General features: G+C 36.7%; 1 protein-coding gene across 6 annotated transcripts in view; it reads left to right on the top strand.

Annotated features, from left to right (window-relative positions):
* Positions 1-24,785, top strand: part of LOC131903434 (uncharacterized protein C8orf34 homolog) — a 137,543-nt gene that overhangs the window by 45,061 nt on the left and 67,697 nt on the right. For 4 of the 6 annotated variants that reach the window (XM_059254005.1, XM_059254003.1, XM_059254006.1 and 1 more), the window contains exons 3-4: positions 16,419-16,495; positions 22,727-22,771. In XM_059254005.1, the coding sequence (XP_059109988.1) occupies positions 16,419-16,495; positions 22,727-22,771 (122 nt within the window). The remainder of the gene's footprint in view (positions 1-16,418; positions 16,496-22,726; positions 22,772-24,785) is intronic. The other 2 variants (XM_059254008.1, XM_059254007.1) reach the window with 1 other exon arrangement.

Raw genomic sequence — 24,785 nt, 5'->3', positions numbered from 1 at the left:
TCAAGGCATGAACCTGGAGGCAAGAACTGAAGCAGAGACCAGGGAGGAAGGAACGCTGCTTTAATTGCTCTTCATGGTTTGCACAGCTACATTTCTTGTACAGCCCAGACCCACCTGCCTCATCATGGTATCATCCACAGTAGGCTGGGCCCTCCTATATCAATTATTAATCAAGAAACTGTTCTACAGGCATGCACAAAGGCCAATCTAATGGAAGCGATTCCTCATTTGAGAGTCCCCCTTTCTAGGTATCCTAGTTTGGTATACGCTGCTGTCATAACTCATTGACCAAAACCACCTTGTGTGAGTGTGTGGCATTTCAGCTTACACTTCCAAGTCACAGTCTATCATCTGGAGAAGCAGAGACCATGGAAGAACACTTCTTACTGGCTTACTTCCCATAGTTTGCTCAGCTTGCCCAGGACCATATGTCCAGAGGTAGCACCCCCAGAGATGGGCTGGGGCTGGGCCCTCCCACATCAATCTCTAACCAAGAAAATGCTCTACAGACTAATCTGATCATAACAATTGCTCATTAAGATTCCCTCTGCCTAGGTGACTCTAGTTTACATCAAGTTGACCAAAGCTAACCAGTTATGTCTAGGTTTTGTGTCAAGTTGACAAAATCTGTGGCATCCAGCACCACAGATGTTTACTTTATTATCTTTCAAAATTAATAGTATTTATTCCATACCCACTTCTATAGGATGCAATAAAAACTTCATTACTTAACATATGAAGTTAAAGTTAGCCCTTCAAAATGCTTGCAGAGCCGGTGGTACATGTAATGCTCCTCCAGGAGCATCTCAGATGCATTACTACCATCTTAACTGCCTGTATTCTAGCAGGACACAGTGGAATCAGGATCACTAGATAAATCATAGTAGGAAAATGTTTTCCATATGCCTGAATGGACAACATCTTAAAGAAGACACAAAAGTCCATGACCATTTATAGATACAAATGAAATAATAATTCACTATACATTCCAAAAGCTAGAGAGGGGTGTTTTGAATGATTGTTACCACAAACAAATTAAATAATGAATGTTTATAAAGATAAACATTTTTAATTTTATATTAGTATTTCACAAATGCTTACATGTATTGAAATGAAACACTCTGAGGTACGCCAATAATCTGTAGGGTTTTCATGTTATAATTTATCGTTTTAATTAATTTAACTTGAATTAAAATTGAGATTAAAAGATGGTGAAAACTTCAACTACAGAAAATTAAGAACTATGGAGCTGAGGGGACAGCTTAGCAGGGAAAGTGCTTGTTGCACTTATATGAGAGCTGAGTTCACATCCTTGCCATCCGCATAAACATACTGGGCAGGGTAGCACACATGCAAACCCACCGGTAAAACACTTTGCTGGTGGAGTAGAGACAGAAGTATCCTGGGGACTCACTGGCCAGCCAGTCCAGCTAATCAGTGAGCTCCAGAGTCAGTGAGAGACCCTGTCTTAAATAAAAATCTGATGGGAAATGTTAGAAGATTACACTAGCCTCTGGCCTTTGTAAACATCTACACAGTGCCCATACCTGCATGCATACTCCACACACAGCAACATGCATGCCGTACACACACAGTTTTTAACAATAAAATTAAGAACTATTTATCAAAAAACACAAAATGAGAAAATGTATCTGCAGTACAGTTTTCATTGCCCAAAGGTCAGTATTCAAATATAAAAATCACCTATAATTTAATAAGGTCAACAAATCCATTGAAAAATAATCAACAGTTTAAATAGACATGTCATAGAAGAGGAAGTCCAAATGTCATGTATATGGAATATGCTCCATTACCTTAGAAACCAGGAAAAATCAAATGGAGACTATTATGAAGTGTTGTTTTATACCCAGTTTTTGGCAAAAAGTGCTAGTGAAGACAGAGATTTACTTCCTATAGGTGGTGTCTAAATAAATTGAGAAAAGTTTTCTATTACCTTAAAATCTTGAGCATTTATATGATAGAAAACCCAGGAACTGTGTATCTAGATGAATATCGTAGAGAAACTAGCTTTATGCACCAGGAAATGTGAACAAGTCTTGTTAGGATGTTCATGGATGATGAAACCAATGAGCTGTGGAATTGTTACACTGTAGGGACTCAAATGCATTTCAACTGCACACACAGGATGGATAAAGTCAGCAACGTGCTGGTAAATGTTTAGCGAAAACCTGGTTTGCAGAACTGATGATTTCCCTGATGTAATATAGCTCAGCCACTGTACTGCTTTCAAACAAGCAACTGGAAACAGCAGTTAGACTCAAAAGAGCAGTTATCTTCAGCATATGAGGAAGCTGAGAGATGTGATCAGGAAGGAGCCCACCAGCAGATGAAGGCTATTGGGAATGCTCTGATTCCTAAGGTGGATTACAAGCTTGGGGTGTTTAATTATTGTACTTTATAAGTTAAATTTACCATATATTTTATCCATAGAACACATTTTACATGCTTTATTTGAAATCTTTTTTTTGTTGTTGTTGTTGTTGTTTTCTTCGAGACAGGGTTTCTCTGTGTAGTTTTGGTGCCTGTCCTGGATCTCATTCTGTAGACCAGGCTGGACTTGAACTCACAGAGATCTGCCTGCCTCTGCCTCCCAAGTGCTGGGATTAAAGGCGTGCGCCACTACCACCTGGCTTTTACTTGAAATTTTTATGTACATATAATTTTATATGTTGACTATCATCTAATACTACTTAAAAATAAAAGGAGACAAGAATATAAACCTATGCCAGTGGTTACTTACAAAGAAATCATGATAGTTTACATGTGTTCAGATTTATAATAGAACTAAAGTATGTATATTTTCAAGAAAGCTCTTAAACTCCGGCAACGAAAACAGGGTCCTTGGTGACTAGCAACACGGAGGCCCATGCTGGCTATTCATCAAAATTCATTTATCTTGTGGATTCAGCCTGACCATCTCCTCTCGTGTACGTTACAAGGCTTCCTATGCACAGGCCATTTTTTCCTCAGTGGTAGCAGCTTCCTTTTGCGCCTGTAGTATTCATACTATTTGCTCTAAGGTCATATTAAGTGTCCCTGATGTCTAGTTCACACCAATGTTTCCTTTAAAAAAAATAACAAAAAACAAAAAAATCTCCTAATTGTTTTTGAATCAGTATTTGTTCTCACTTCAAATGATTTCATGATTCTTAAGGCTTTCATGCTCAAAATAAAAGTAACACAACATAGATACTATTTAACAACTTGGCCGTTAACTAAACAGGTTCTCTTTAGAAATTGTATGTATATATATATATATATATATATATATATATATATATATATATATATATATGTTTACTGTAGAGACTTAAATATCCTGGGAATTTAAACAATACATCTAGTAATATGTTTTTGATTATACTTACATCCGCTGGAAAAATGCATTCATTAAGTCTAAGTTGCTTTCTTGAAATATTTATGTCCTGCTTTTTCCACACTCAAATATTAGAATACCTAATTAGGAAATTGCAAAATAGGAGTTTCTGCTTCAGAACATTCCTTTCCCCTGAAGTCAGTCAAATCATGGGACCCCAAAGTTGAGTATCATTAGCATCATCCAAAAATCTCTGATGTGACTTACATGTCAACTGTGCATCTGTATTGAACTTGGCTCAAAATACATATTGCTATAAATAGGCCTAATTCTGTGCAGAGAAGTTCTTGTAACACAAGCAGCCATGGTAAAAAAAAAAAAAATGACAGGAGGAAGCTGATCAAAGCTAAACATTGTGACAAGCATTCAAATTTTCAGATTAAAATTGTAATCCAAGAGTTCAAAGACAGCTAATTTTAAAAAATAAAATCACTTTATTGTTTCATACTTCTGTGCTGGTTCACTAAAGACTCAATTTATACTACCTTTTATGAGTTTAAAAAATTGAACAACTATAGGATGCATCTTGAAAACATGTTTGCGTATAAGATAAATTTCTCTGCAGTAGAAAGAACATAATTGTTTACATATCTGCACAGCCTAGTTAGCGCTACCAAAGAAGTATACTTCAAACACACCAACAAGTTTGTCCCTCCAAGCACGAGACATCAAATTCTTGTTTTTATGATATCTGTTTGCTCAACTTAGCTCATTAGATTGCTATTCATCACAATTTTAGTCTCTTTGTCTGGGTCCATTTGCCTTTGTCAATTTCAATAAGGTAAGACACCAAAATTCTCACCTGCTCTGGGAAATCCATCACAGGAGTATTCTGCTAGGCTCTAGGATTATCATCATCTTATAGAATTCAGCAGACATGACAACCAAAACGAAAGAATCCTCAAAACAAGCACTTAGCAGAACATAACCTGAAAAGTTGCCAGTATTGCTACCTCATAAATGTTCATCTTTTGTTAAAACACTAATTATATATATATAATTTTTTTTCGAGTGAATTCCCTGAGACAGTAGTAGAAAATTGTTTCATTTAACATCTTTTGAAACCGCTTAACCTATATTTGACCTATAAAATTCACTGAATAAATGAATATACGAAAGTATACATAAATGGATAAATGAATGAATTATCACATATGAAATCAAGCAGAAAGGCACCTATCTAAAACTTCACATATTCACTGAGAGGAGGTGGGGAACACACACACACACACCATACTTCTAACTTTAAAAGTCAGGAAATCCAGAGAAATGTTTCTTTTAGGTCTCATATATTCATATATATATATATATATATATGTGTGTGTGTGTGTGTGTGTGTGTGTATGTGTATAGATTCAGTATATATATGTATATATAGATTCAGTTTAACACATACATTTAATTCAATTTTATATATATATATATAGATGTTTGTGTCCATATAAATATTTTTATTTTAGAAAATAAAATTTTAATATTAAGTAAATGTTGTACCCAAGAATCTCAACTCATAAAATAAAAAAAAAATATAGTAAACTATAAAATTACATTGCATTTGCCCACAGTTTTATGGAATATAAATTAATTCCATTTATAAATTTTTCTTTTATTGAAACTAGATTACTTTCTCACATAATATATCCTGATTACAGTTTCCCCTCCTTCTACTCCTCCTAGTTCCTTCCCATCTCCCTTCCCATCTGGAGTCACTCCCTTTCTGTCTTTCATTAGAAAAGAACAGGCTTCTAAAGGATAATAATAAAATAAAAGAATAAAACAAAAATTATCACATCAGATTTGGTCAAGACAAACCAACAGAAGGAAAAGAGCCAAATGGAAGGCAAAAGAACCAGAGACCCACTCATTCACACACTTGGGAATCCCATAAATACGCTGAACTGAAGCCCATAATTTATACACAGAGGACCTGGTACAGACCATTCAGGCCCTATGCATACTTCCCCAGTCTCCATGAATTCATATGGGCATGGTTCATGATTTAGAGGGCCTTGTTTACTTGGTGTCCTTCATTTGCTCTGTCTATTACACTTTTTCAGACTCTGCTGTGGGTTTTCCTGAGTTCTGACAGGAGGGATTTGATAGAGACATCACATTTAAGGTTGAGTGTTCCAAGGTCCCTCTGTATAATGTCTGGCTCTGGGTCTCTGTATTTGTTTCCATCTGCAGCAGGAGAAAGTTTCTTTGATGATGGCTGAGCAAGGTACTATTCTATGAGTATACAATAGCATTAGGAGTAATTTTATCACGCTCAATTTTTGTTTGTTCATTTGCTTTTTAGACTAGTAATATTTGGTCTCACCCTGGGATCCTGGATTATCTAGTCTCAGGTTTTTGGAAACCAAATCAGTGTCAGGTATGGATTCCATCTGGAGTGTCAGTGGGTCTTAAATCAGATATTACTCCCACAAGTTTTGTGCTACCATTGCTTTAGCATATCCTACAAGCAGAACAGAATTGTAGATAAAAGGGTTTGTGGCAGGATGGGGTTAACGTTTCCGTTTTGGTAGTATGCAGAGTACCTTCCTGTACTAAATAAAAATACTAGGACTAACGGGTGAAGGCTCTATGTAGGCACCAGCTGAACTCCATGTTCAGTGAGTTGTACAGGTGTTATCTTCAGCAATGGAGCCTTGCTGTCAGTTTGTGGACAGTAACCTATAATCCTGGCAATAGCTTGGCTTGTTTGAGAATTCCCATGGGGCCTTTGGCCAACAACTTTATTAAATAAAAACCAATCCTGGTGCTAGAAGCTTCATTTGTTGACAAGATAGCCAGTTGGGCGGCTCTGTCTCCCATTATTTGGCAATGCCATTTAGGTATGTATGTATTTTAGGAGGTGTCTACTGCATTAGGTTTCCATATTATCCCTCAAACAGCCCTTAATTTCAGCTGTCTATTCCAGTTTTCCTTTCATCAACTCCTCTGCCCTCCCTCTCTCTACTTGATCCTCCCAGTTAAGCTCCCTTATTTATCCTAATTATCTTTGTATTTTCCTTTCCTAATCAGATCTATTTATTCCCTCTAGTCTCTTACTCTATTCCTAACCTCTGTGGTTCAATGGATTGTAGTTTGGTGACCATTGACTCAACAACTAATATTCACATATTAGCAAATACATACTATATTTGTCTTTCTGATACTATGTCTGGGTCTGGGATATCTCACTCAAGATGCTTTTTATCCTAGTTGCATCCATTTGCCTGTTAATTTCATGATGTCTTTTTTCTTTTAATAGCTGAGTAATACACCCTTGTGTAAATGTACCACATGTTTCTTTACCCATTCTTCTGTTAAAGGACATCTAGATTGTTTCCAATTTCTGGCTATTATGAATATAGCAGCAATGAACATAGTTGAGCAAGTGTCTTTGTGGTTAGATGAAGCATCCTTTGGGTATATGCCCAAGAGTGATATAGCTGGATCTTGAGGTAGACTTTTGTAGTACCCATCACACTGATTTCTATAGCAGCTTTATAAGTTTGCACTTCCATATTCTTGCAAGTATGACCTGTCACTTGTTTTATTGATCTTAGCCATCCTCACAGGTTTAAGATGAAATCTCAAAGTAGCTTTGATTTGTATTTCTCTGATGGCTAAGGTTGTTGAATACTTCTTTAAGTTTTTCTCAGTCATTTGAGTTTTCTCTATTGACAATTCTCTGTTTAGATTTGGACCCCATTTTTAATTGAGTTACTTATTTCCTTGATACTTAATTTTTTTAGTTCTTTATGTATTTTAGATATCAGTCCTGTGTCAAGTGTGTAACTGATAAAAATCTTCCCCGGCCGGGCGGTGGTGGCGCACGCCTTTAATCCCAGCACTCGGGAGGCAGAGCCAGGCGGATCTCTGTGAGTTCAAGGCCAGCCTGGTCTCCAAAGCGAGTTCCAGGAAAGGCACAAAGCTACACAGGAAAACCTTGTCTTGAAAAACAAAAAACAAACAAAAAAATCTTCCCCTTCTGTAGGCTGTTGCTTTGTCCAAATTATGGTGTTTTTCGTATGCAGAAACTTCTTCATTTCATGAGGTCCCATTTATTAATTGTTCATCTTTTTTTTTTTTAAATTTTGCAATACAATTCAGTTCTACGTATCAGCCATGGATTCCCTTGTTCTCCCCCCTCCCGCCCTCCTCACCTTCCCCCCAGCCCACCCCCCATTCCCACCTCCTCCAGGGCAAAGCCTCCCCTGAGGACTGAGATCAACCTGGTAGACTCAGTCCAGGCAGGTCCAGTCCCCTCCTCCCAGGCCCAGCCAAGCAACCCTGCATAGGCCCCAGGTTTCAAACAGCCAACTCATGCAATGAGCACAGGTCCCAGTCCCACTGCCTGGATGCCTCCCAAACAGATCAAGCTAATCAACTGTCTCACTCATTCAGAGGGCCTGATCCAGTTGAGGACCCCTCAGCCATTGGTTCATAGTTCATGTGTTCCCATTCATTTGGCTATTTGTCCCTGTGCTTTATCCAACCTTGGTCTCAACAATTCTCGCTCATATAAACCCTCCTCTTTCTTTCTAATTGGACTCCCAGAGCTCCACCCGGGGCCTAGGAAACAATGACATCATGAGGTTTGCAGGCAAATGGATGGATGTAGAAAAAATCATCCTGAGTGAGGTAACCCAGACTCAGAAAGACAAACATGGCATGTACTCACTCATAGGAGGATACTAGATGTGGAACAAGGATGACTGGACTGCTACTCACATCACCAGGGAGGCTACCTGGAAAACAGGACCCCAAGAAAGACATGGGGATTGCCCAGTGACAGTGAAATGGAAGAGATCTTCATGAACAGCCTGGACATGAGTGGGGGTAATGAAAGGCGAAGGTCAAGGGAAAGAGAGCTTGGGGGAGTGGGAGATCCCAGCTGGATCAACAACAGAGAGGGAGAACAAGGAATAGGAGACCATGGTAAATGAAGACCACATGAGAATAGGAAGAAGCAAAGTGCTAGAGAGGCCCACAGAAATCCACAAAGATACCCCCACAACAGACTGCTGGCAATGGTCGAGAGACAGCCCGAACTGACCTACTTTGGTGATGGGATGGCCAAACACCCTAATTGTCGTGCTAGAAACCCCATCCAACGACTGAGGGATCTGGATGCAGAGATCCATGGCTAATTGTTCATCTTAATGCTTGTGCTTACCTGCTTTTCAGAAGATCTTTGATTGAACCAACGAGTTCAAGGCTATTCTCCACTCTGTCTTCTACCAGCTTTAGTGTATCTGGTATTATGTTGAAGTCTATGATCCATTTGGAGTTGAGTTTTGTGCAGGGTGATAATTATGGATCTATTTGTATTCTTTTACATGCAGCCATCCAGGTAGACCATCACTATTTGCTGACAGTGCTGTCTTTTCCTAGTCTGTGTTTCTGGATTCTTTATCAAAAATCAGGCATATGGATATACGTCTGGGCCTTCAATTTGATTCCATTGATCAATGTGTCTGTTTTTGTGCCAATACCAGGCTGTTTTTACTACTATATCTTTGTAGTACAAATTGAAATCAGGGATGGTGATACCTCAAGCAGTCCTTTTATTATTTTGGATTGTTTTAGCTATCCTAGGATTTTTTTGTTTCTGTATAAACATGAAAATTATCTTTTCAAGATCTGTGAGATTTTGTTTTTGAATTTTAGGATGATTGCGTTGAATCTGTTGCATTGAATTTTGGTAAAATGGCCATTTTTACTATATTAACCCTACTGATCCATGAGCATGGGAGATATTTCTATCTTCTGATATTTTCTTCAATATCTTTTCTTCAAAAAATTAAAGTTTTTCACTTGCTTGGCTAGAGTTATTCCCCCAATTTTTTATTATTTTAGGCTATTGTGAAAGTTGTTGTTTCTGTGATTTCTTTCTCAATCTGTTTGTCATTTGTATATAGGAAGATTTTTGTGAGTTAATTTTGTATCCAGCTACTTTGCTGATAGTGTTTATCAGGTGTAGGAGTTTCCTGGTGAAAATTTTCAGGTCACTTCTGTGTACTATAATATCATCTTCAAATGAAGATACTTTGACTTCTTCCTTTCTGATTGGTACCCCCTTGATCTCCTTTAGTTGTCTTAACGCTCCAGGTAAGACTTCAAGTACTGTATCTGAATAGCTTTGGAGAGCACAGACAATCTTGCTTTGTTCCTGAGTTAGAGCATCTATCCATTTAAGTTGATGTTTGCTAGGAGCTTACTGTAAACTGCCGTTATTATGTTTATGTCCCTTTTATTCCTAATATCTCCTGGACTATTAACATGAAGGGGTATTGGATTTTGTTGAAGGCCTTTTCTGTATCTAATGATCTAAGCATGTGGTTTTTGTCTTTCAGTTTTTTATGTGGTGGGTTTATGTATACTGAACCATCCCTGCATTTCTGGGGTGAAGCCTACTTGATCATGGTTGGTGATCATTTTGATGTATTCTTGGATTTGGTTTGCAAGTCTTTTATTGATAAATTTCGCATCTGTGTTCACATGGGAAAATAGTCTGTAATTTTCTTTCTTTGTTGGGTCTTTAGGTGGTCTGGATATCAGGATGACTGATAATAAAATGAATTGGGCAATGTTCCTTCTTTTTGTATTTAGTGGAATAATTTAAGGGTGTTGGCATCAATTCTTCTTTGAAAGTTTCATAGGATTCTGTGCTAAAATCATCTGGCTCTAAGCCTTTTTTCATAGGGAGACTTACTGACTGCTTCTATTTTACTAGGGGTTATAGGTCTGTTTAAATTGTTTATCTAACCCTGATTTAACTTTGGTAAGTGATATGTATCAAGAAAAGTATACATTTCTTTTAGATTTTTCCAATTCAGTGGAGTAGAGGTTATTAAAGTATTTCTTTATGATTCTCTGGATTTCCTTGGTGTCTGTAGTTATATCCCTCTTTTCATTTCTATTTTTTTTATTTAAATATTCTTTCTCTACCTTTTAATTAATTTAAATAAGGATTTTTCAACCTTTTTTTTTCTAAAAGTAAAACTCTTTGTTCCATTGATTCTTTATATTGTTCTTTGTTTCTTTTTTTTTTTAAATTTCAGTGCTGAGTTTGATTATTTCTTTCCTTTATGACTTTTGCATGTGATTTCTTCTTTTTGTTTAAGAGCTTTCATGTATGTGTTTGTGTACTCCCCCTCTTTTGATTTTTATTGGTCTCTTTATTTATTCCCTGTGGGTTTTTTTTTTTTTTTTTTTTTTTTTTTTTTTTGGTTTTTCGAGACAGGGTTTCTCTGTGTAGCTTTGCGCCTTTCCTGGAACTCACTTGGTAGCCCAGGCTGGCCTCGAACTCACAGAGATCCGCCTGGCTCTGCCTCCCGAGTGCTGGGATTAAAGGCGTGCGCCACCACTGCCCGGCTCCCCTGTGGGGTTTTTAAATGTAGTTATTCTCTTTAGGTTCTAGGGTTTTGTTGTTGTTGTTTAGTGTTTTGTTTTTGTTTTTGTTTTTTTTTCCTAGCACCTTCAGTAGGGCTGGATGTATAGAAAGATATTGTATAAATGTGACTTTATCACAGAATGTCTTATTTTCTCCATCTATGGTGATTGAAAGTTTTGATGGGTATAGTAATCTGTAGTCAACACATCTGTCTGGGCACTTCTGGCTTTCAGAGTCTCCATGGAGAAGTCAGATAAAATTCTAATAGGTCTGACTTTATGTGTCACTTGCTCTTTTTCCCTTGTGGCTTTTAATATTTTTTCTTTGTTTTGTATAGTTAGTATTTTGATTATTATGTTCCAAGGGGAGTTTCTTTTCAGGTCCAGTCTATTTAGTGTTGTGTATGCTTCTTGTACCTCAATAGGCTTCTCCCTCTTTAGATTTGGTAAATTTTCTTCTATGATTTTGTTGAAAAATATTGTCTGTATCTTTTACCTTGGTTTCTTCTCCTTCTTCAGTTCCTATTATTCTTAGAGTTGGTCTTTTCATAGTGACCCAAATTTCCTGATGCTTTGTGCCAGTTTTTCAGTTTTAACATTTTCTATGACAGACATATCCTTCTATCTTGTCTTCAATGCCTGAGATTTTCTCTTTTGTCTCTTGTATTCTGTTGGTGAGTCTTGCTTCTGGGGTTCCTCTTTAGTTCCTGAGTTTTTCATTTCCATATTTCCCTCAGTTTGGGTTTTCTATTGATTCAGTCTACTGTTTCTATTTCCTCTTTCAGGATTTGAACCTTTTTGTAAGGTTTTTTCCTTTTGTTTTATTTTGTTTGGTGTGTGTGTGTGTGTGTGTGTGTGTGTGTGTGTGTGTGTGTCTGTGTATGTGTGTATATGTGTGTGTTTTCATTTCCTTCCACTGTTTGTGTTTTCATAGATTTCTTTAAGGGATTTAATCATTTCCTCTTTCAGGACCTCTGTTTTATGCTTGAAAGCTATTTTAAGGTATTTTATTTGTGCCTAAATTCTGCTCAGGGCCTGCTGTGGTAGAGTTGCTGGGCTCTAGTGGACACATATTGTCCTGGCTGTTGTCGATTGTATTTTTCCTCTGGTATCTAAGCACTTGGAATTGGTAAGGTTGTAATCATAGGTGCTGATATCTGGTCTTGTCTTTGTTGGGGTGTGTTTTGATCCTTGGTTTCTGTTTCCTCTCTAGTTCTTAGGAGAGTGTGATATCTGTGTGTTGTTTTGTGGGACATTCTTCTGGTTTTTGTTGGTGCTGCCAGTGGAGTCCCAAGTAAGAATGTGTTCCTGGGTATTGGGAACTAACACTTAGGAGTGTGGATGAACTGGAGTGGGGAGAGGGGGTTCACAGGAGGGAGGAAAGCAGGGTGTGGCACCAGGATCAGCTTAGTTAGTCCCCTGGGGATATGGGTAGTGGGTGAGGAGAGCACCACAGAAGATCTGCTGCAGAACTAGGGGTGAGACTGTAGGGTTGGACTTGGAGGAGAGGAGGGACAGGGGAAGATTTTGAGTTAGCCTACCTATTTCCCTGGCTAGAGTTGTACCTTAATATCAGAAGATGCAAATGAGGTCCAGCTTGCATCCTGATTTAATGGGCCTATCCACACTAGCTTATCAGCTGTTACAAGTTGGTTTTAATAGATAGGTGCCTAAACATTCTTTGCAATTGAATGACTAATTTTTAACTTGGTGCATTTTTCATTATCCATCTTGACTTTATCAACTAAAATATGCTACTTTTAATGGTTCTATTCTGTTTAGAAGTGTTGTCTGTAAATTATCTTAATTTATGGTTTCCCCAGAGTTAGTATTATAGTGGAGGGCATTCTGTGTTCTACAGCGATATCTATGTTTATATAGAGATAATCTTGTACCCAAGAAATTGGCTAGCTTGTCTTGAATGAAGCACTCTAAATTACCAGAGATAGAGATGCCATGAGCTACAACCTTGGACTTCTGCCACGTTTCCCATTGTTTCCCTATTCTTTGGCCATAAAGGGGCTAGAAGTTTTCAACATTCTAATTTCTTGCCCAGAGCACTTATTTCATGCATTAGAAAAAAAATCTGTCTCCATTTGCACATGAATCTAAGTGATTTTTTCTTTATGAAATCATATGGCTTAAAAATGCATTTTAAATTAAATTAGAAAAACTTCCCTCCAGCCCCCACTTTCCCCCAAGGTACCCTCATTTAACCCTCTCATGTCCTCCCCTGAAATTATTTTTTCTTTGCTTATTATTATTACATTTATATATATATATATATACACACACACACACACACACACATATATATATATATATATATATATATATATATATATATATATATATACAAATACATAAATACAAGCTATAAAGTCTGCTTTTGTTGTGTGTATATGTGGCTTCAGGGCTGACCGCTCTGTATTTGATAATCAATAAGAGAACTCATCCCTGAGAGAGGCTAATTATTCTCCTCCCAGGTGTCAATAGTTTCCTATAATTCTTTGTCTAGGGGTGGGTTCCACGAAAATTTCTTCCTTACATGTTACCATGTCTATTGATATTGCCGTTATTCCAGTCTGGTTTATATAGCTCTATCTAGCTGAGACTGTTCTGCTTCCTGATATTCTGGCTCTTAAATCTTTCAGCCCTCTCTTCCACCATGTTCCCTGAGCCATACATGCTGGAGATGTGGTGTAGGTGCATACATTAGGGCAGGGCTTGCTATGATCTATTGATCTCTGAATTTTAGTTTACTGCATTGGTCTGTGTTTGCTATAAGGAGAAGCTTCTTTGATGAGGGCTCTCTTAACATTAATAAATATAAGAATCAAGTTTATAAAACTCAGTGGTCTAAAATACTTTAAACTAATCTTTAAATTTCAATATATGAAAATAAATTTAACTAGGGAAGTTAACAGCACTGATATAGATTATTTATAGATGATACATATAATTATCAGTATTAGAGAATTCTCTAGCAATCATATTTTTCTACACTGCACTGATTAACCTAAATTGGCAGCCATGTGGAAGGGGCTCCCATCACTTTATTCATGTAATTGAAAGTTACCACTTACCCACTTCTCTAAGATTTACACTAAATAGTCACAACTCCTTGCTTGATATGGTGGATAACTAAAACCTCCACCATTCAGAGAGGTATCACCCAGCAATTAATTGGAACAGATTCAGAGACCTGTAGTACGAATCTTAAAAGTTCTTATCAATAAAAACAAACCCAGAGCCAGGTATTGGGGTGAATGCTGGAAGATCAGAGAAGCAGAACAAGCCACAGCTTCCTCACCTCACCAACTTCTCTGCCGATCCTGTTTCCTTAGACTGGAAGCCTCTGAGTCCTCATCCAGAATGAATCTCAGCTAAACTGCTGCTAAAAGCCTAAAAGTTTAACCAGGATAGTTCCTGGTTTTCACGCCTCATATACCTTTCTGCTTTCTGCCATCACTTCCTGGGATTAAAGGCATGTGTCACCATGCCTGGCTGTTTCCAGTGTGGCTTTGAACTCACAGAGATCCAGATGGATCTCTGCCTTTTTGAATGCTAGGGTTAAAGGTATGTGTACCATCATCTTCTGGCTTCTGTGTCTAGTGGCTGTTCTGTTCTCTGACCCCAGATAAGTTTATTAGAGTGCACAATATTTTGGGGAACACAATATCACCACAGAGACCCATAGCCAAACATTAGGTAGATCTGTGGAAGAGGAGGAGGAAGGATTATGGAAGCCAGTGGGACCAAAGACACCACAGAAAAATACACAGAGTCAACTGACCTGGACTCACGGGGGGTTCATGGACATTGGACCCCCAACCAGAGAACTTGCATAAGACTGACCTGGGCCCTTTGCACATGTATTGCAGTTGTATGGCTTGGTCTTCTTGTGGGACTCTTGGCAGAGGGAGCAGGATGGAGAATGACTCTGTTGCCTTACCTTGGGATCCTTTCCTCCAGTTGAGTTGCCTCATCCAGCCTTAATAGGAGACGAGGTACCTAGTCTTGCGGCAACTTGATATCCCATGGCTGACTATATCCATGGAAGGCCTACACTTCTCTGGAGGGAAGGGAGAGGGAGTGGATGTGGGGAGGGGGATGTCGAGGAGAGGGATTGGGAGGAGAGGAGAGAGGGGAAACTGTGATCAGGCTGGGAAAAATTAATTACTTGATTAATTAATAAAAAAATTAAAAAATCCCCACCATTTAATAATTTGCACCCTTGCTGACTCCTTCACAATTTGTCATCTGATTTAAAAGAGAGAATACCAACTGATAGAATTGATACTTAAATTGTATAACCCTCTTCCTGTCTAAAAGAAAGCATGAAACAAACAAGAAATACAATCCTGCAGAAAACAGACATTAAAGATAAATATATACCAAAATCTAGCTGAATAAATGCCAAAAGAAATGTTACCTCATTTTATTTATTTTACTTTTAATTTTATCTGTATTGTGTGTGTCTATGTGTGAGTATATGCACATAAGTGCAGTTCCTTCAGAGGCCAAAATAGACTGCTGGATCCCCTGGAGCTGTAGTTATAGGTGGTTGTGAGCCATCTGATGTGGATGCTTAGAACCAAACTCAGGTCCTCTATGATAGTAGCACAAACACTTCTTTTTAAAAATTAAAAATAGTTTTATTTTCCCCTGTAGGGTGTATTCTGATTACAGTTTTCTCTTCCTCAACTTCTCCCAGATCCTTTCCGCCCTTTCTTGCTCTCTTTTGTAAGAAGGCATCTAAAAACAAACAAACAAAACAAAACAAAACCAGGCATCCAAAAACCCAAAAGAAAGAAAGAAAAGGAAATAAAGTAAGTTAAAATAAAATCAAACCAGCCTGAACTGAATAGGACAAGACAAACAGAGAGAAAAGGGCCAAAGAAAGAGTACAAGAAACACATATAGACATAGACAAACACACAAAAATCCCATAAAAACATAAAAATCAGAAATTATAATACATAAGTAAAGTACCCATGAGGATAAAAAAATAAATGCTCAGACAAAGCAGTATAAAACAAACAAACCCTGCAAAAATGCATTGAGTTCCTTTTATTGGCCATCTACTGCTGGGCCTAAGGCCTACCCTTCGGTGTGGTTTGTGTAACCCTTGAAACTCTGTCAGGGAAAACTGATATTTCCTCTGCAAGAAGTTATCAATTGGAGTTAGCTTAGAAGTTAAGGATGTGGGCCTGTGACCACTTCTCTCAGCACTGGGACCCCTCTGGCTTAGACCTGTGCAGGCCCTGTGCCTGCTGCCATAGTCTCTGTGAGATCATATGGAGTACACATTCTAAACTATTGTCCTGTCTCTCCAGTCTAAAGTATTGCTTTATATGTAAAAACAAAGTAACTATCTCTTGTACTTTTTAAATTTTATTATACACTTCTGAATTAGAAATATCTTCTTTTGCATATTTATCTATAAGCTGAATAAATGACATTCAAAATCTACTCAGAAACGTCATGATTCTTTGAATAAGTAGTTTGATTCTGTTGATTTCCTCTTACCACAATATATATATATATATATATATATATATATATATATATATATATATATATATTTCATGCATAGGCAATGTGTAACTTCTATTTTTAAAAATTAAAATAGATTCTTTACCTGGAACTGAAGAAACTCTCATGGAGGAAGGTGAAGATTTTGAGAAAACATCAAAATCAACAGAACTTGTAAGTATATTATTTGTTTTTGTTAAATTCATAACACAGAGGGGGGGAGAGAAATAACTAAGATAGCATCCACAAAGAACAGCAATAAGTATTCTGTTTTATAAAGTATACTTTAAATACATTCAATGTTCTCTATACAGTGGCAGAGTTATTACAGCTGTAGGTGCCCCCTTTACTAAATATACAGCAAAGCTGTGTTAAGCTCTTTGGGCAGTTTTGGGAAACTTGATTAAGGCAGTAGTTAATTCCTGTGGAAGATATAACCGAGGCAGTAGTTAGTTCCTGTGAGATTAGGCATTATTAGTGCATAGGCACATTCTAAGAACTTATGAGTTGCCATGTCAAACTTGGTCAAACTTAATAAATTGAACTGTTTGCATGCTAGCAGAAAAGGAAATGCTTTCCGAATCTTGAACGCTTACGTGTTCCTTAGTGCATGCTATTATCAGGTGTGAAGTCTTTGTTATTTTTGTTAACTCTTTACCAGGGTGTGATGGGATTCAATTTCTGACTTTTAGTGAAAATCAAGGTTAAAAGAATAAATACAGGAAAACCAAACATCTCTATATAAATTCTAAATATAAAAGTCTTTAAATGGTTTTGAATTGCTCTAACACTCAGGCTAATGCAATCATTTATATTTAGACAGTGTTCATATGGTGATTGCAAATTCTCTGTGCATTTGCCTAGGTTCCCATAATGAGGTACCACAGATCAAATGGTTTAAACAATAGAAGTATTTTTCCTCCTGGATTGGAGGTAGAAGGCTGAGATAAAGTTAATTTCTACCGAAGCCTTGGAGATGTCTGTCTTTTGCCCATACCATCACATTTTCTTCTCTTTTTATTGCTGGTGTATCCCAGTTCCTCCTTTTGTCCAAGATGAATCATAAGAATCACCACTGATGCTGGGTTTAAACTGCCTTAGTAACTTTATTTCGGAGAATGAGCTCTTTCAGGACCCCATTTACAAACACATTTTGAGATAGCCAAACAAATTGTGGGGCATCCAGTATAACCCATGCCACTGTGGTGAAACAGCATTCAGATTATACAGTATTCCATTACGTTTGCCATCTTTTCTACTGGATGTCATAAAAAATTAATTCTAAAAATACTAAAGACATTAGTGCCTCTTTTCTAAAATACTGCTTTCTCACTGTAGATTTCCTGATCTTTGTTAAAATTTTACATTTCTGTGTTTCCTCTTATACATTACTTGTCCCTGTATCCTGATATACAACCTACTTCTTTGTTTATTATCCATATCATCCCAGATATGGAAAATAAAAGTCCAGAAATTTTTGTTTTTCTACTTCTCTTTTCTTAACTGAGTATCTGCGTGTAGTAGGCCCATAATACATGTCTTTCATATTAATTGCATAACTCTGAAATAATGCCTCAGCAATGAGTTAAATATGCTAGAGCCCTAGAAACAGTAAGAGCCCTATTAATTTTTTATAGTAGTTGGTTGTTTCCTTCCCTTACCTCTGCATTCCCAGCTGCTGTTTCCTCTCTTGTCCTGAGTATGGATACACATGGGTGAGAAAACATGCCCAGAGAAGCTTAGTCATGAACTTTGGAACAGTATATTTCTATTAAATATTTCTTGTGTACCTCACAACTGCTTTCTAGCTACTACTCCTGTTCTACTTCGACAGCTTAAAGCCAACATGTGTTCCTTCTAACTGGTACTCAGATATTTGTAGCTATTTCAGTTTCCTTTCTGTTGCTAAAATACTCTGACCAGAACAACTTAGAGGAGGAAAGGGCTTATTTGGCTTATGCCCCTAGATCATGGTCCATAACTGAGGGAAGTCAGGGCAGGAACTCAGGAAGAATCTTGAAGTAAAAATCATGAAGAGATGCTGTTTGCTGGCTTACTGGTCCAAGTTTAGCTAGCTTTCTTACACAGCCCAGGACTGCCTGCCCAGAGAATGATGCCACTCACAGTGGGCCAGACCCTCTTACATCAACAGCAGTCAAGACAATCACTCACAGACATGCCCACAAGCCAGTCTGATCTGGGCAATCTGTCAATGGAGATCCCTTTTTCAGGTGACTCTAGGCAATGCCAAGGTAACAGTTTAATCTAAGACGAAATCTGTCAGCATGTTCCATCTAAGACAAATTATTCAGCCAACATACAATCTATACTTTCAACCAATTCTTACATTATGTAGTTTCAAATATATACCTTCAACAATTTCTCCGAAGCATCCTTACTTGCTGAGTCTTCTGTAAACTCTGAGTCAAAGTGTAAGCAAATTCAGCACTTCAAATAATGTTGTCACATCAGAGAGGACAATGAGACCTGTATTTGAGACAAATAACATTTTTTGATTATTAATCAAGAGTGCATCAACTTTTATTTGAAAGGACATTTTCTTCTATATAAATGTAAGTGCATACCTATAATGGCATGATAGTAAGGCTGGATTGTCATTCGAATTGTAATAACTTCTCAATCATGATTTTCTCAAAGGTTCATGTTATCATCTGTGAAATCTAGCTAAGTTTATGTTTCTAAAAGGAGTAGAAATAGTGGCCCATGCCTGTAAATCTACCACTTAGGCAGTGGAGATGGGAGGAACAAAAGTTCAGGGTGCACAGCAAGTTGGAGGCCAGTCTGGGCTACATGAGATCTGTCTGATCAAAACAAAAAAACATTTTTTAATTAGAAAGGATACTACCAGATTCTTTTTTCTTTTAATGACCTTATCAAATTAATCTCTGTCTACAGTGTTTGGCTTACTTTAGAACTTCTAATATCCTAGTGGAAAAAATTAATTAGCTTTGTTTAATCAAATTATTTGCAAGTGACTTCATATTAGCTTTTAGAGATTTTTACCTTCTTTCCACAATGATCAAACAATGCTTTTCTAATGAAAAATTTTGTTGTACATCAATTTTGTTTTCATTCACTCAATAGATTTTTAATTCTTCAAACTTGTTCGATTCTGTTTAACAGCAGTTAAACCATTTAAATCTCTTTTGGCAATGGGTACCAATTCACACAATATATAGATAAACATGACATTATAAACATGACATTTCTAGGTGATAGCTGTTTTCAGTATGAAGAAAATGCAGATTTAAAAAGTTAATTATTTTAAGATGATCATATTTTACATGTAAATTGCCTAAAGTATGCATTTATAGTATTTTTGGACATTATTTTCTGTAAACCGAAGAGAGGCTTGTAACTTTTCCCAAATGCTAATAGGGAATTGAAGCAAAATAACATTTCTTTTTATTATTGTAACAAATATAAAACATGTCAAAGCAAATTTTCAGTGCTTTTCTACAAATTATGAATACATCACAAATAGTAAAGTTATTTCATTCCCACATCCACTGTCTGTGTTCACTAGCCCCCCTCCTACTCTTGAGTGATGCCCATTAATAAGTGGACTCAGCCTTTTAGACATTTTCTCCCCATGGCTGAATCTGTGCTTCCAATACTTCTTGAATATTTTAGTGTTGGAAAGGCAATGCTTAGATTTAGATTTTTTTCACCACTCAAAGCAGATTGTTTTTCTGAAAAATTTCTCTTCTTTGGCTATGTTCTAGAAAGCTTTTTAGCATACACATAATCCATGCAGATTAAAACTGGATTTGTCAGGTAAATCCCTTTATTAAAAACGGGTGAACAAAAAGAAAAAAAGTCTTCAAAAGAAAAATCCCAAGCAGCAGGTATTGACCACTGTGGCTTAGCTTCATGAGTGTAATAGACAGATGCTTTAGATCAACAATTGCTGAAGATTTACATAAAGATTTTCCAAATGTCACAATTCCTACAGCGCTCTTAATCTGAAGTTTTCTTTATTTTGTTTTCAGGATATTAATTAAAAACCTGGACACAGAGAAAAGATGAAAAGATAATTAGGAAAGATATTTTATCAACTTTTTCCTTTGTATTTTTTGACTTTTTCCTTTGTGAATTTTATTTAGTGACTCCCATAAGACTTTAACTGGTTATCACAGCTTACTGAAAATAGAAGAAAAAATAAGAGAAGGACTTCTATTGAGGTTTCCTGAAATGTCCAGGAGTAACTAGAAGTTATAATTTTCCTTCAGGAGTATTATTTACTGAGGGAAATATGCAAAATTGGCTAGAGTTAGAGTCGTATTAACAATAGTAAAGATGAGTACAACACTGCTATTTCATGAAGCATTTCTCACGTGGCATCGACATTCCTGGACTTCACTTTCAACTTGATAACCATCTTGAGAGTTAGTTGCATTTACTTTTAACTGAGCAAACTGAGGTCTCACAACATTTTAAGATGAATCCTGAGTCAAAAAGATAGAGCACAAGGCAACTCAAATTTCTCAATGTGAAAATTCTTTGAATCCTAAGTCCTTGTTCAATAACTACATGCAATATAAAGCACACACTAACTGGGCAATCCTCATTGGCTAATCTCAAAGGACAGATTGTATCATGAGATTAAACACACAGTGAAAAGATGGAGTTGAGGGATTGGAGTCTACGAGGTGGCTTTATATGAAAGAAGGGATCATATGAGTTCAGGGCTTTATAGATTAGGTTTGCTTAGGTCTTCTACATTGAAGAGGTCTGAGAGATCAGAGTGTCAGCACACAAAGGAAGATGCTGACAGTGAGGAGAAAAACAGCACATACCTCATGTTCCCAGGGCCACCCTTATCCTGATGCTAAAGGTTCTGGAGATTCTGGAATTATCTCAGAAAAAGGCCTACTCCACTCAATTAGATGTCAAGTTTGGTTAGTTCTAAGTCTGTGGGTTACTGTGTCTGATGAATTAATAAATAAAGCACCTGCTTTATTTGATCCTGTATTGTAAAGTAGATGGCTTCGGCTTTTGTTCCTGGCTGATATTTTTGACCTCTACTCAGTACTGAGATTTGGACCTGTCTGAATTCAGAAACTCACATTTTTGGTTCATTTTCCAACAATCCCATGCATGAGGACTTTAAACTGCATGGATTTGGTAAGGTCTAAATATAGTAGATTTTTTTTTAAATTTTGGATAATTCAAAGGCTTGAAGATAAAGAAGCGTTTGTGATGATAGCATCTGTAAGACAAACAATTGGCTGACCGCCTCAGAGAGTTTTGACAGCAAGGACATTGTTCCTAAATGGGTTCTTTATCCTGGGAAGAATTTGATGAATTGGGTTTTCTTTATTTAAAACTTATTCCTCAAATTCAGTGCATAGGTCAGCACAAAGTCTCTGCTGTGTTTCTTTTTCATGTCTTAATGTTAATAAGCAGAATAGAATCTTCTTATATTAAATCCCACATGCTTTGGGGAATTAAAAGACAAATTCCATTACACACAATGAACACTGATTGCTAAGACTGGAGGAGATCTGTAATCTGCTGTAATCATGTGGCCTTTATAATCTGCAGGTTGATGACATACTGTTATGTCTATTCTCCAGTTGCTTGGCTATTATTTTCAGGCCAAGTAGTATGTGCTCACCACTGCTTGCGAGACTCATTCTTCTTTTATTTCTACCCACCTCCCAGATTCTTATTCCTTCTCTTGTAAGTCATACATGTACACATTTGAACAACTAAAATGAAAAGGTGATAACTTGAAAGCAACATAATAGCTCATATATTTTCAATATATTTGAATGACCATTAAACTATTTACTTAACCATGGATTTTTCTCTCTCTGTTTTCTCCCTTGTTTCTTACTAATGTGTTTTTTGCCCATCCCCAACAAATCTACTCCATAAAAATTTTCTCTGCTTTATCATGTCTACAAGCTGATATTTCAAGACATCTTGCAAATTCTTTTCCACACTGAAATATATTATTATGCTAAGTAAATTGTTTTACATATTTTATAGGGTATATAATTCCATGTAAATTGCTGTAAAGTTTGAATAGCTTGGTGAGCAAGTTGTAATGTTTTTCTTGCACTAGATTGTGTGTGTGTGTAAAACAGATAATCAGCATTTATGAACTTAAATCTAAGCGTATTTTATCTGACTTATACTCTTGCAAAATGAAAAATAAAAGGAATCATGTTCATTACCATCTCACCAGGTAAACGTCTTATATTATGGTGGATTTTGTGCCATGAAACAATATGTTGACAAATTGCTGCCAGGTGATTGTAGCAATGAATTTTCTCTAAAGAACAGTGATGAACACCTGTTTTGTTCAGCTCTCAAGGTTGTTATCATTTCCTTCCTTTTCTGTGTGGAATTTTACTAGGTTTTTATAACTTACAGATCCAGGATGCCAGTAAAGCTGCTAGAGCCGGGGTCCTACAGCAGGCAAGTTCATCTGACCAAGTTTTGGGATCTGGTGGGATTTTTCCTTTAGGCATTTCAGGGATGTTGATTTCTAAAACAGTAGGACTGGATCGAACCTATGCAAATATTATCTTTTAAAACTTCTATGAGTTTTGAAAAATGTAACTTCTAAATGTCATATTCACATAGAAAAAAAGTGGCCTAATGGATGAAGTATAGTACAATAAATGTTTAAACATTAATTGCAGCTTTGGAAAGTAATTAAATGTTTCTACATCCTTTTATTGCATCTCAGCCAAAGTATGACATTACTTACTGAGATTAGTTAAATTTTGCCCTTGCATTTTAAGGGAATGTGGCAGGAGAATGTGCACAGTATAAACAAATACAATTGATCTTCCTGAGTGGATGATACCCAATAAGATATGGGACATCATGCTCTGCTTGTCCAGGGATCCTATCATGGGCCATTGATTTTTGCAAAGATGATAAGCAAACGGGAAAATATTTTTTGACATTTTCAATATTTTGAAGTCATTTTTAGCCCCTGCAAATTTTATTGGATTTGTATATAACTGGATTGAACAGGAGGAAAGTGATGTGGATGATGTTTGTGTTGAGAAATAAAGTCTGGTGTCTTTGATTATAACTTGTACCGGTGTGCTCCATGAAACACATTACTATTGACTCCTTTAATAGAGGGAGAAAAGTGTTAGGTTCCTGATAACAGGATTTCCCTTACATTCTTGTCTTTTTTTTTCCAAATAAGAAAACTACATTGATCCTCTAAAATAGCAGATACAGAGTGCTTTCCTACAGAAACTTACACGTTTGTAGACTTCATCTTCCAACTACATTCATTTAGACCAAACCTTTTTTTCTTATTATATAAGATTCTCACACACATAACTGGAGTCTCAGAAATGTGCTTATTCAAATAAACTGAAAAAATATCCTTTCTATATACTGACCTTTTGTTATTTGTATAGGATTTTAAAATTACTGAATTTTTAAAAAATTCTCATGAATGAGTGTTTTGATTGCATGTATATCAGTGCACCAACTGTGTTTCTAGTGCCCTTGGAGACAGACCAGAAGAAGCATTAGAGTTACAGACAGTCGTGAGCATGCCATGAGCTGCTGTAAATTGAACCCAGGTCCTCTGAGAGAGCAGCTCAAGGCTGTAATCACTGAGCCTTTTCTCCAGCCCCTTATTTTCTTCATTTTAAATAGAAGGATAAGCGTATTCTCACAGAATTGTATACAGCTAGTTGTAAAGTTTGCATGTTAGTGTAGCCGTGTATTACAGTGTGTTAATGTCTTCTTATTGTTCATCTTGGAAAGTGTAAGATTTCAACTTTAGTGTGAAACAAGAAGATAATATTGTCATACTTGAACAAATGTCAGGCTTTTAGGTTGGATATTCCCATCAGGTTGCCCCAGGCTATCAATGTGATCAGCAGCTATGATCAGGACCTGAGGACGTTACTAAAAACTCAGCTTACCAACCCTGTGAGTAATTATTTGTATCTCACTTCCTGGCAAATAGCCAATTCTAAGTCCCTTGGTGTGTTACACAAATATTAATTTTCTCTGTTTGTTTTGATGTGAAAAGAGCTGCAAATGTTGATTTAGATTGCTTGGGATTTTATTCTTGAGGTAATTCTTCAGAGGAAACACTGCATATAAATTTTAGATAGTCTCTGAAAGCTTCATGCAGGCTAAATACTTTAAAAGGTCAAACCCTGTGGTACTTTAAAATTCTTCATCTGTTCAATTAAAAGGTCCATTTGGCTTGTTTGCCAAGCATCAGGATTGCTTACCAGGATTAAGCATTCTTATATCGTATATAAGTGAAAATAAAAATAAAATTATTCTGTTCTGTCTATAACTATAAAATGTAATGTTTTAAACTTTTAGCTGGGTTTCTTACTTAACTACATTTCTTTGATTGCTAATGACTACTTTAAAAAGTCTTTATATTTAATTGTTTATTTACTGTGTTTATGTGTGTGTGAGCTATGGAGCTTGTGTG

This window comes from Peromyscus eremicus, chromosome 2 (genome assembly GCF_949786415.1).
Source record: "Peromyscus eremicus chromosome 2, PerEre_H2_v1, whole genome shotgun sequence".
Classification (NCBI taxonomy): Eukaryota; Metazoa; Chordata; class Mammalia; order Rodentia; family Cricetidae; genus Peromyscus; species Peromyscus eremicus.
This window is presented reverse-complemented; position numbering and strand designations above follow the sequence as displayed.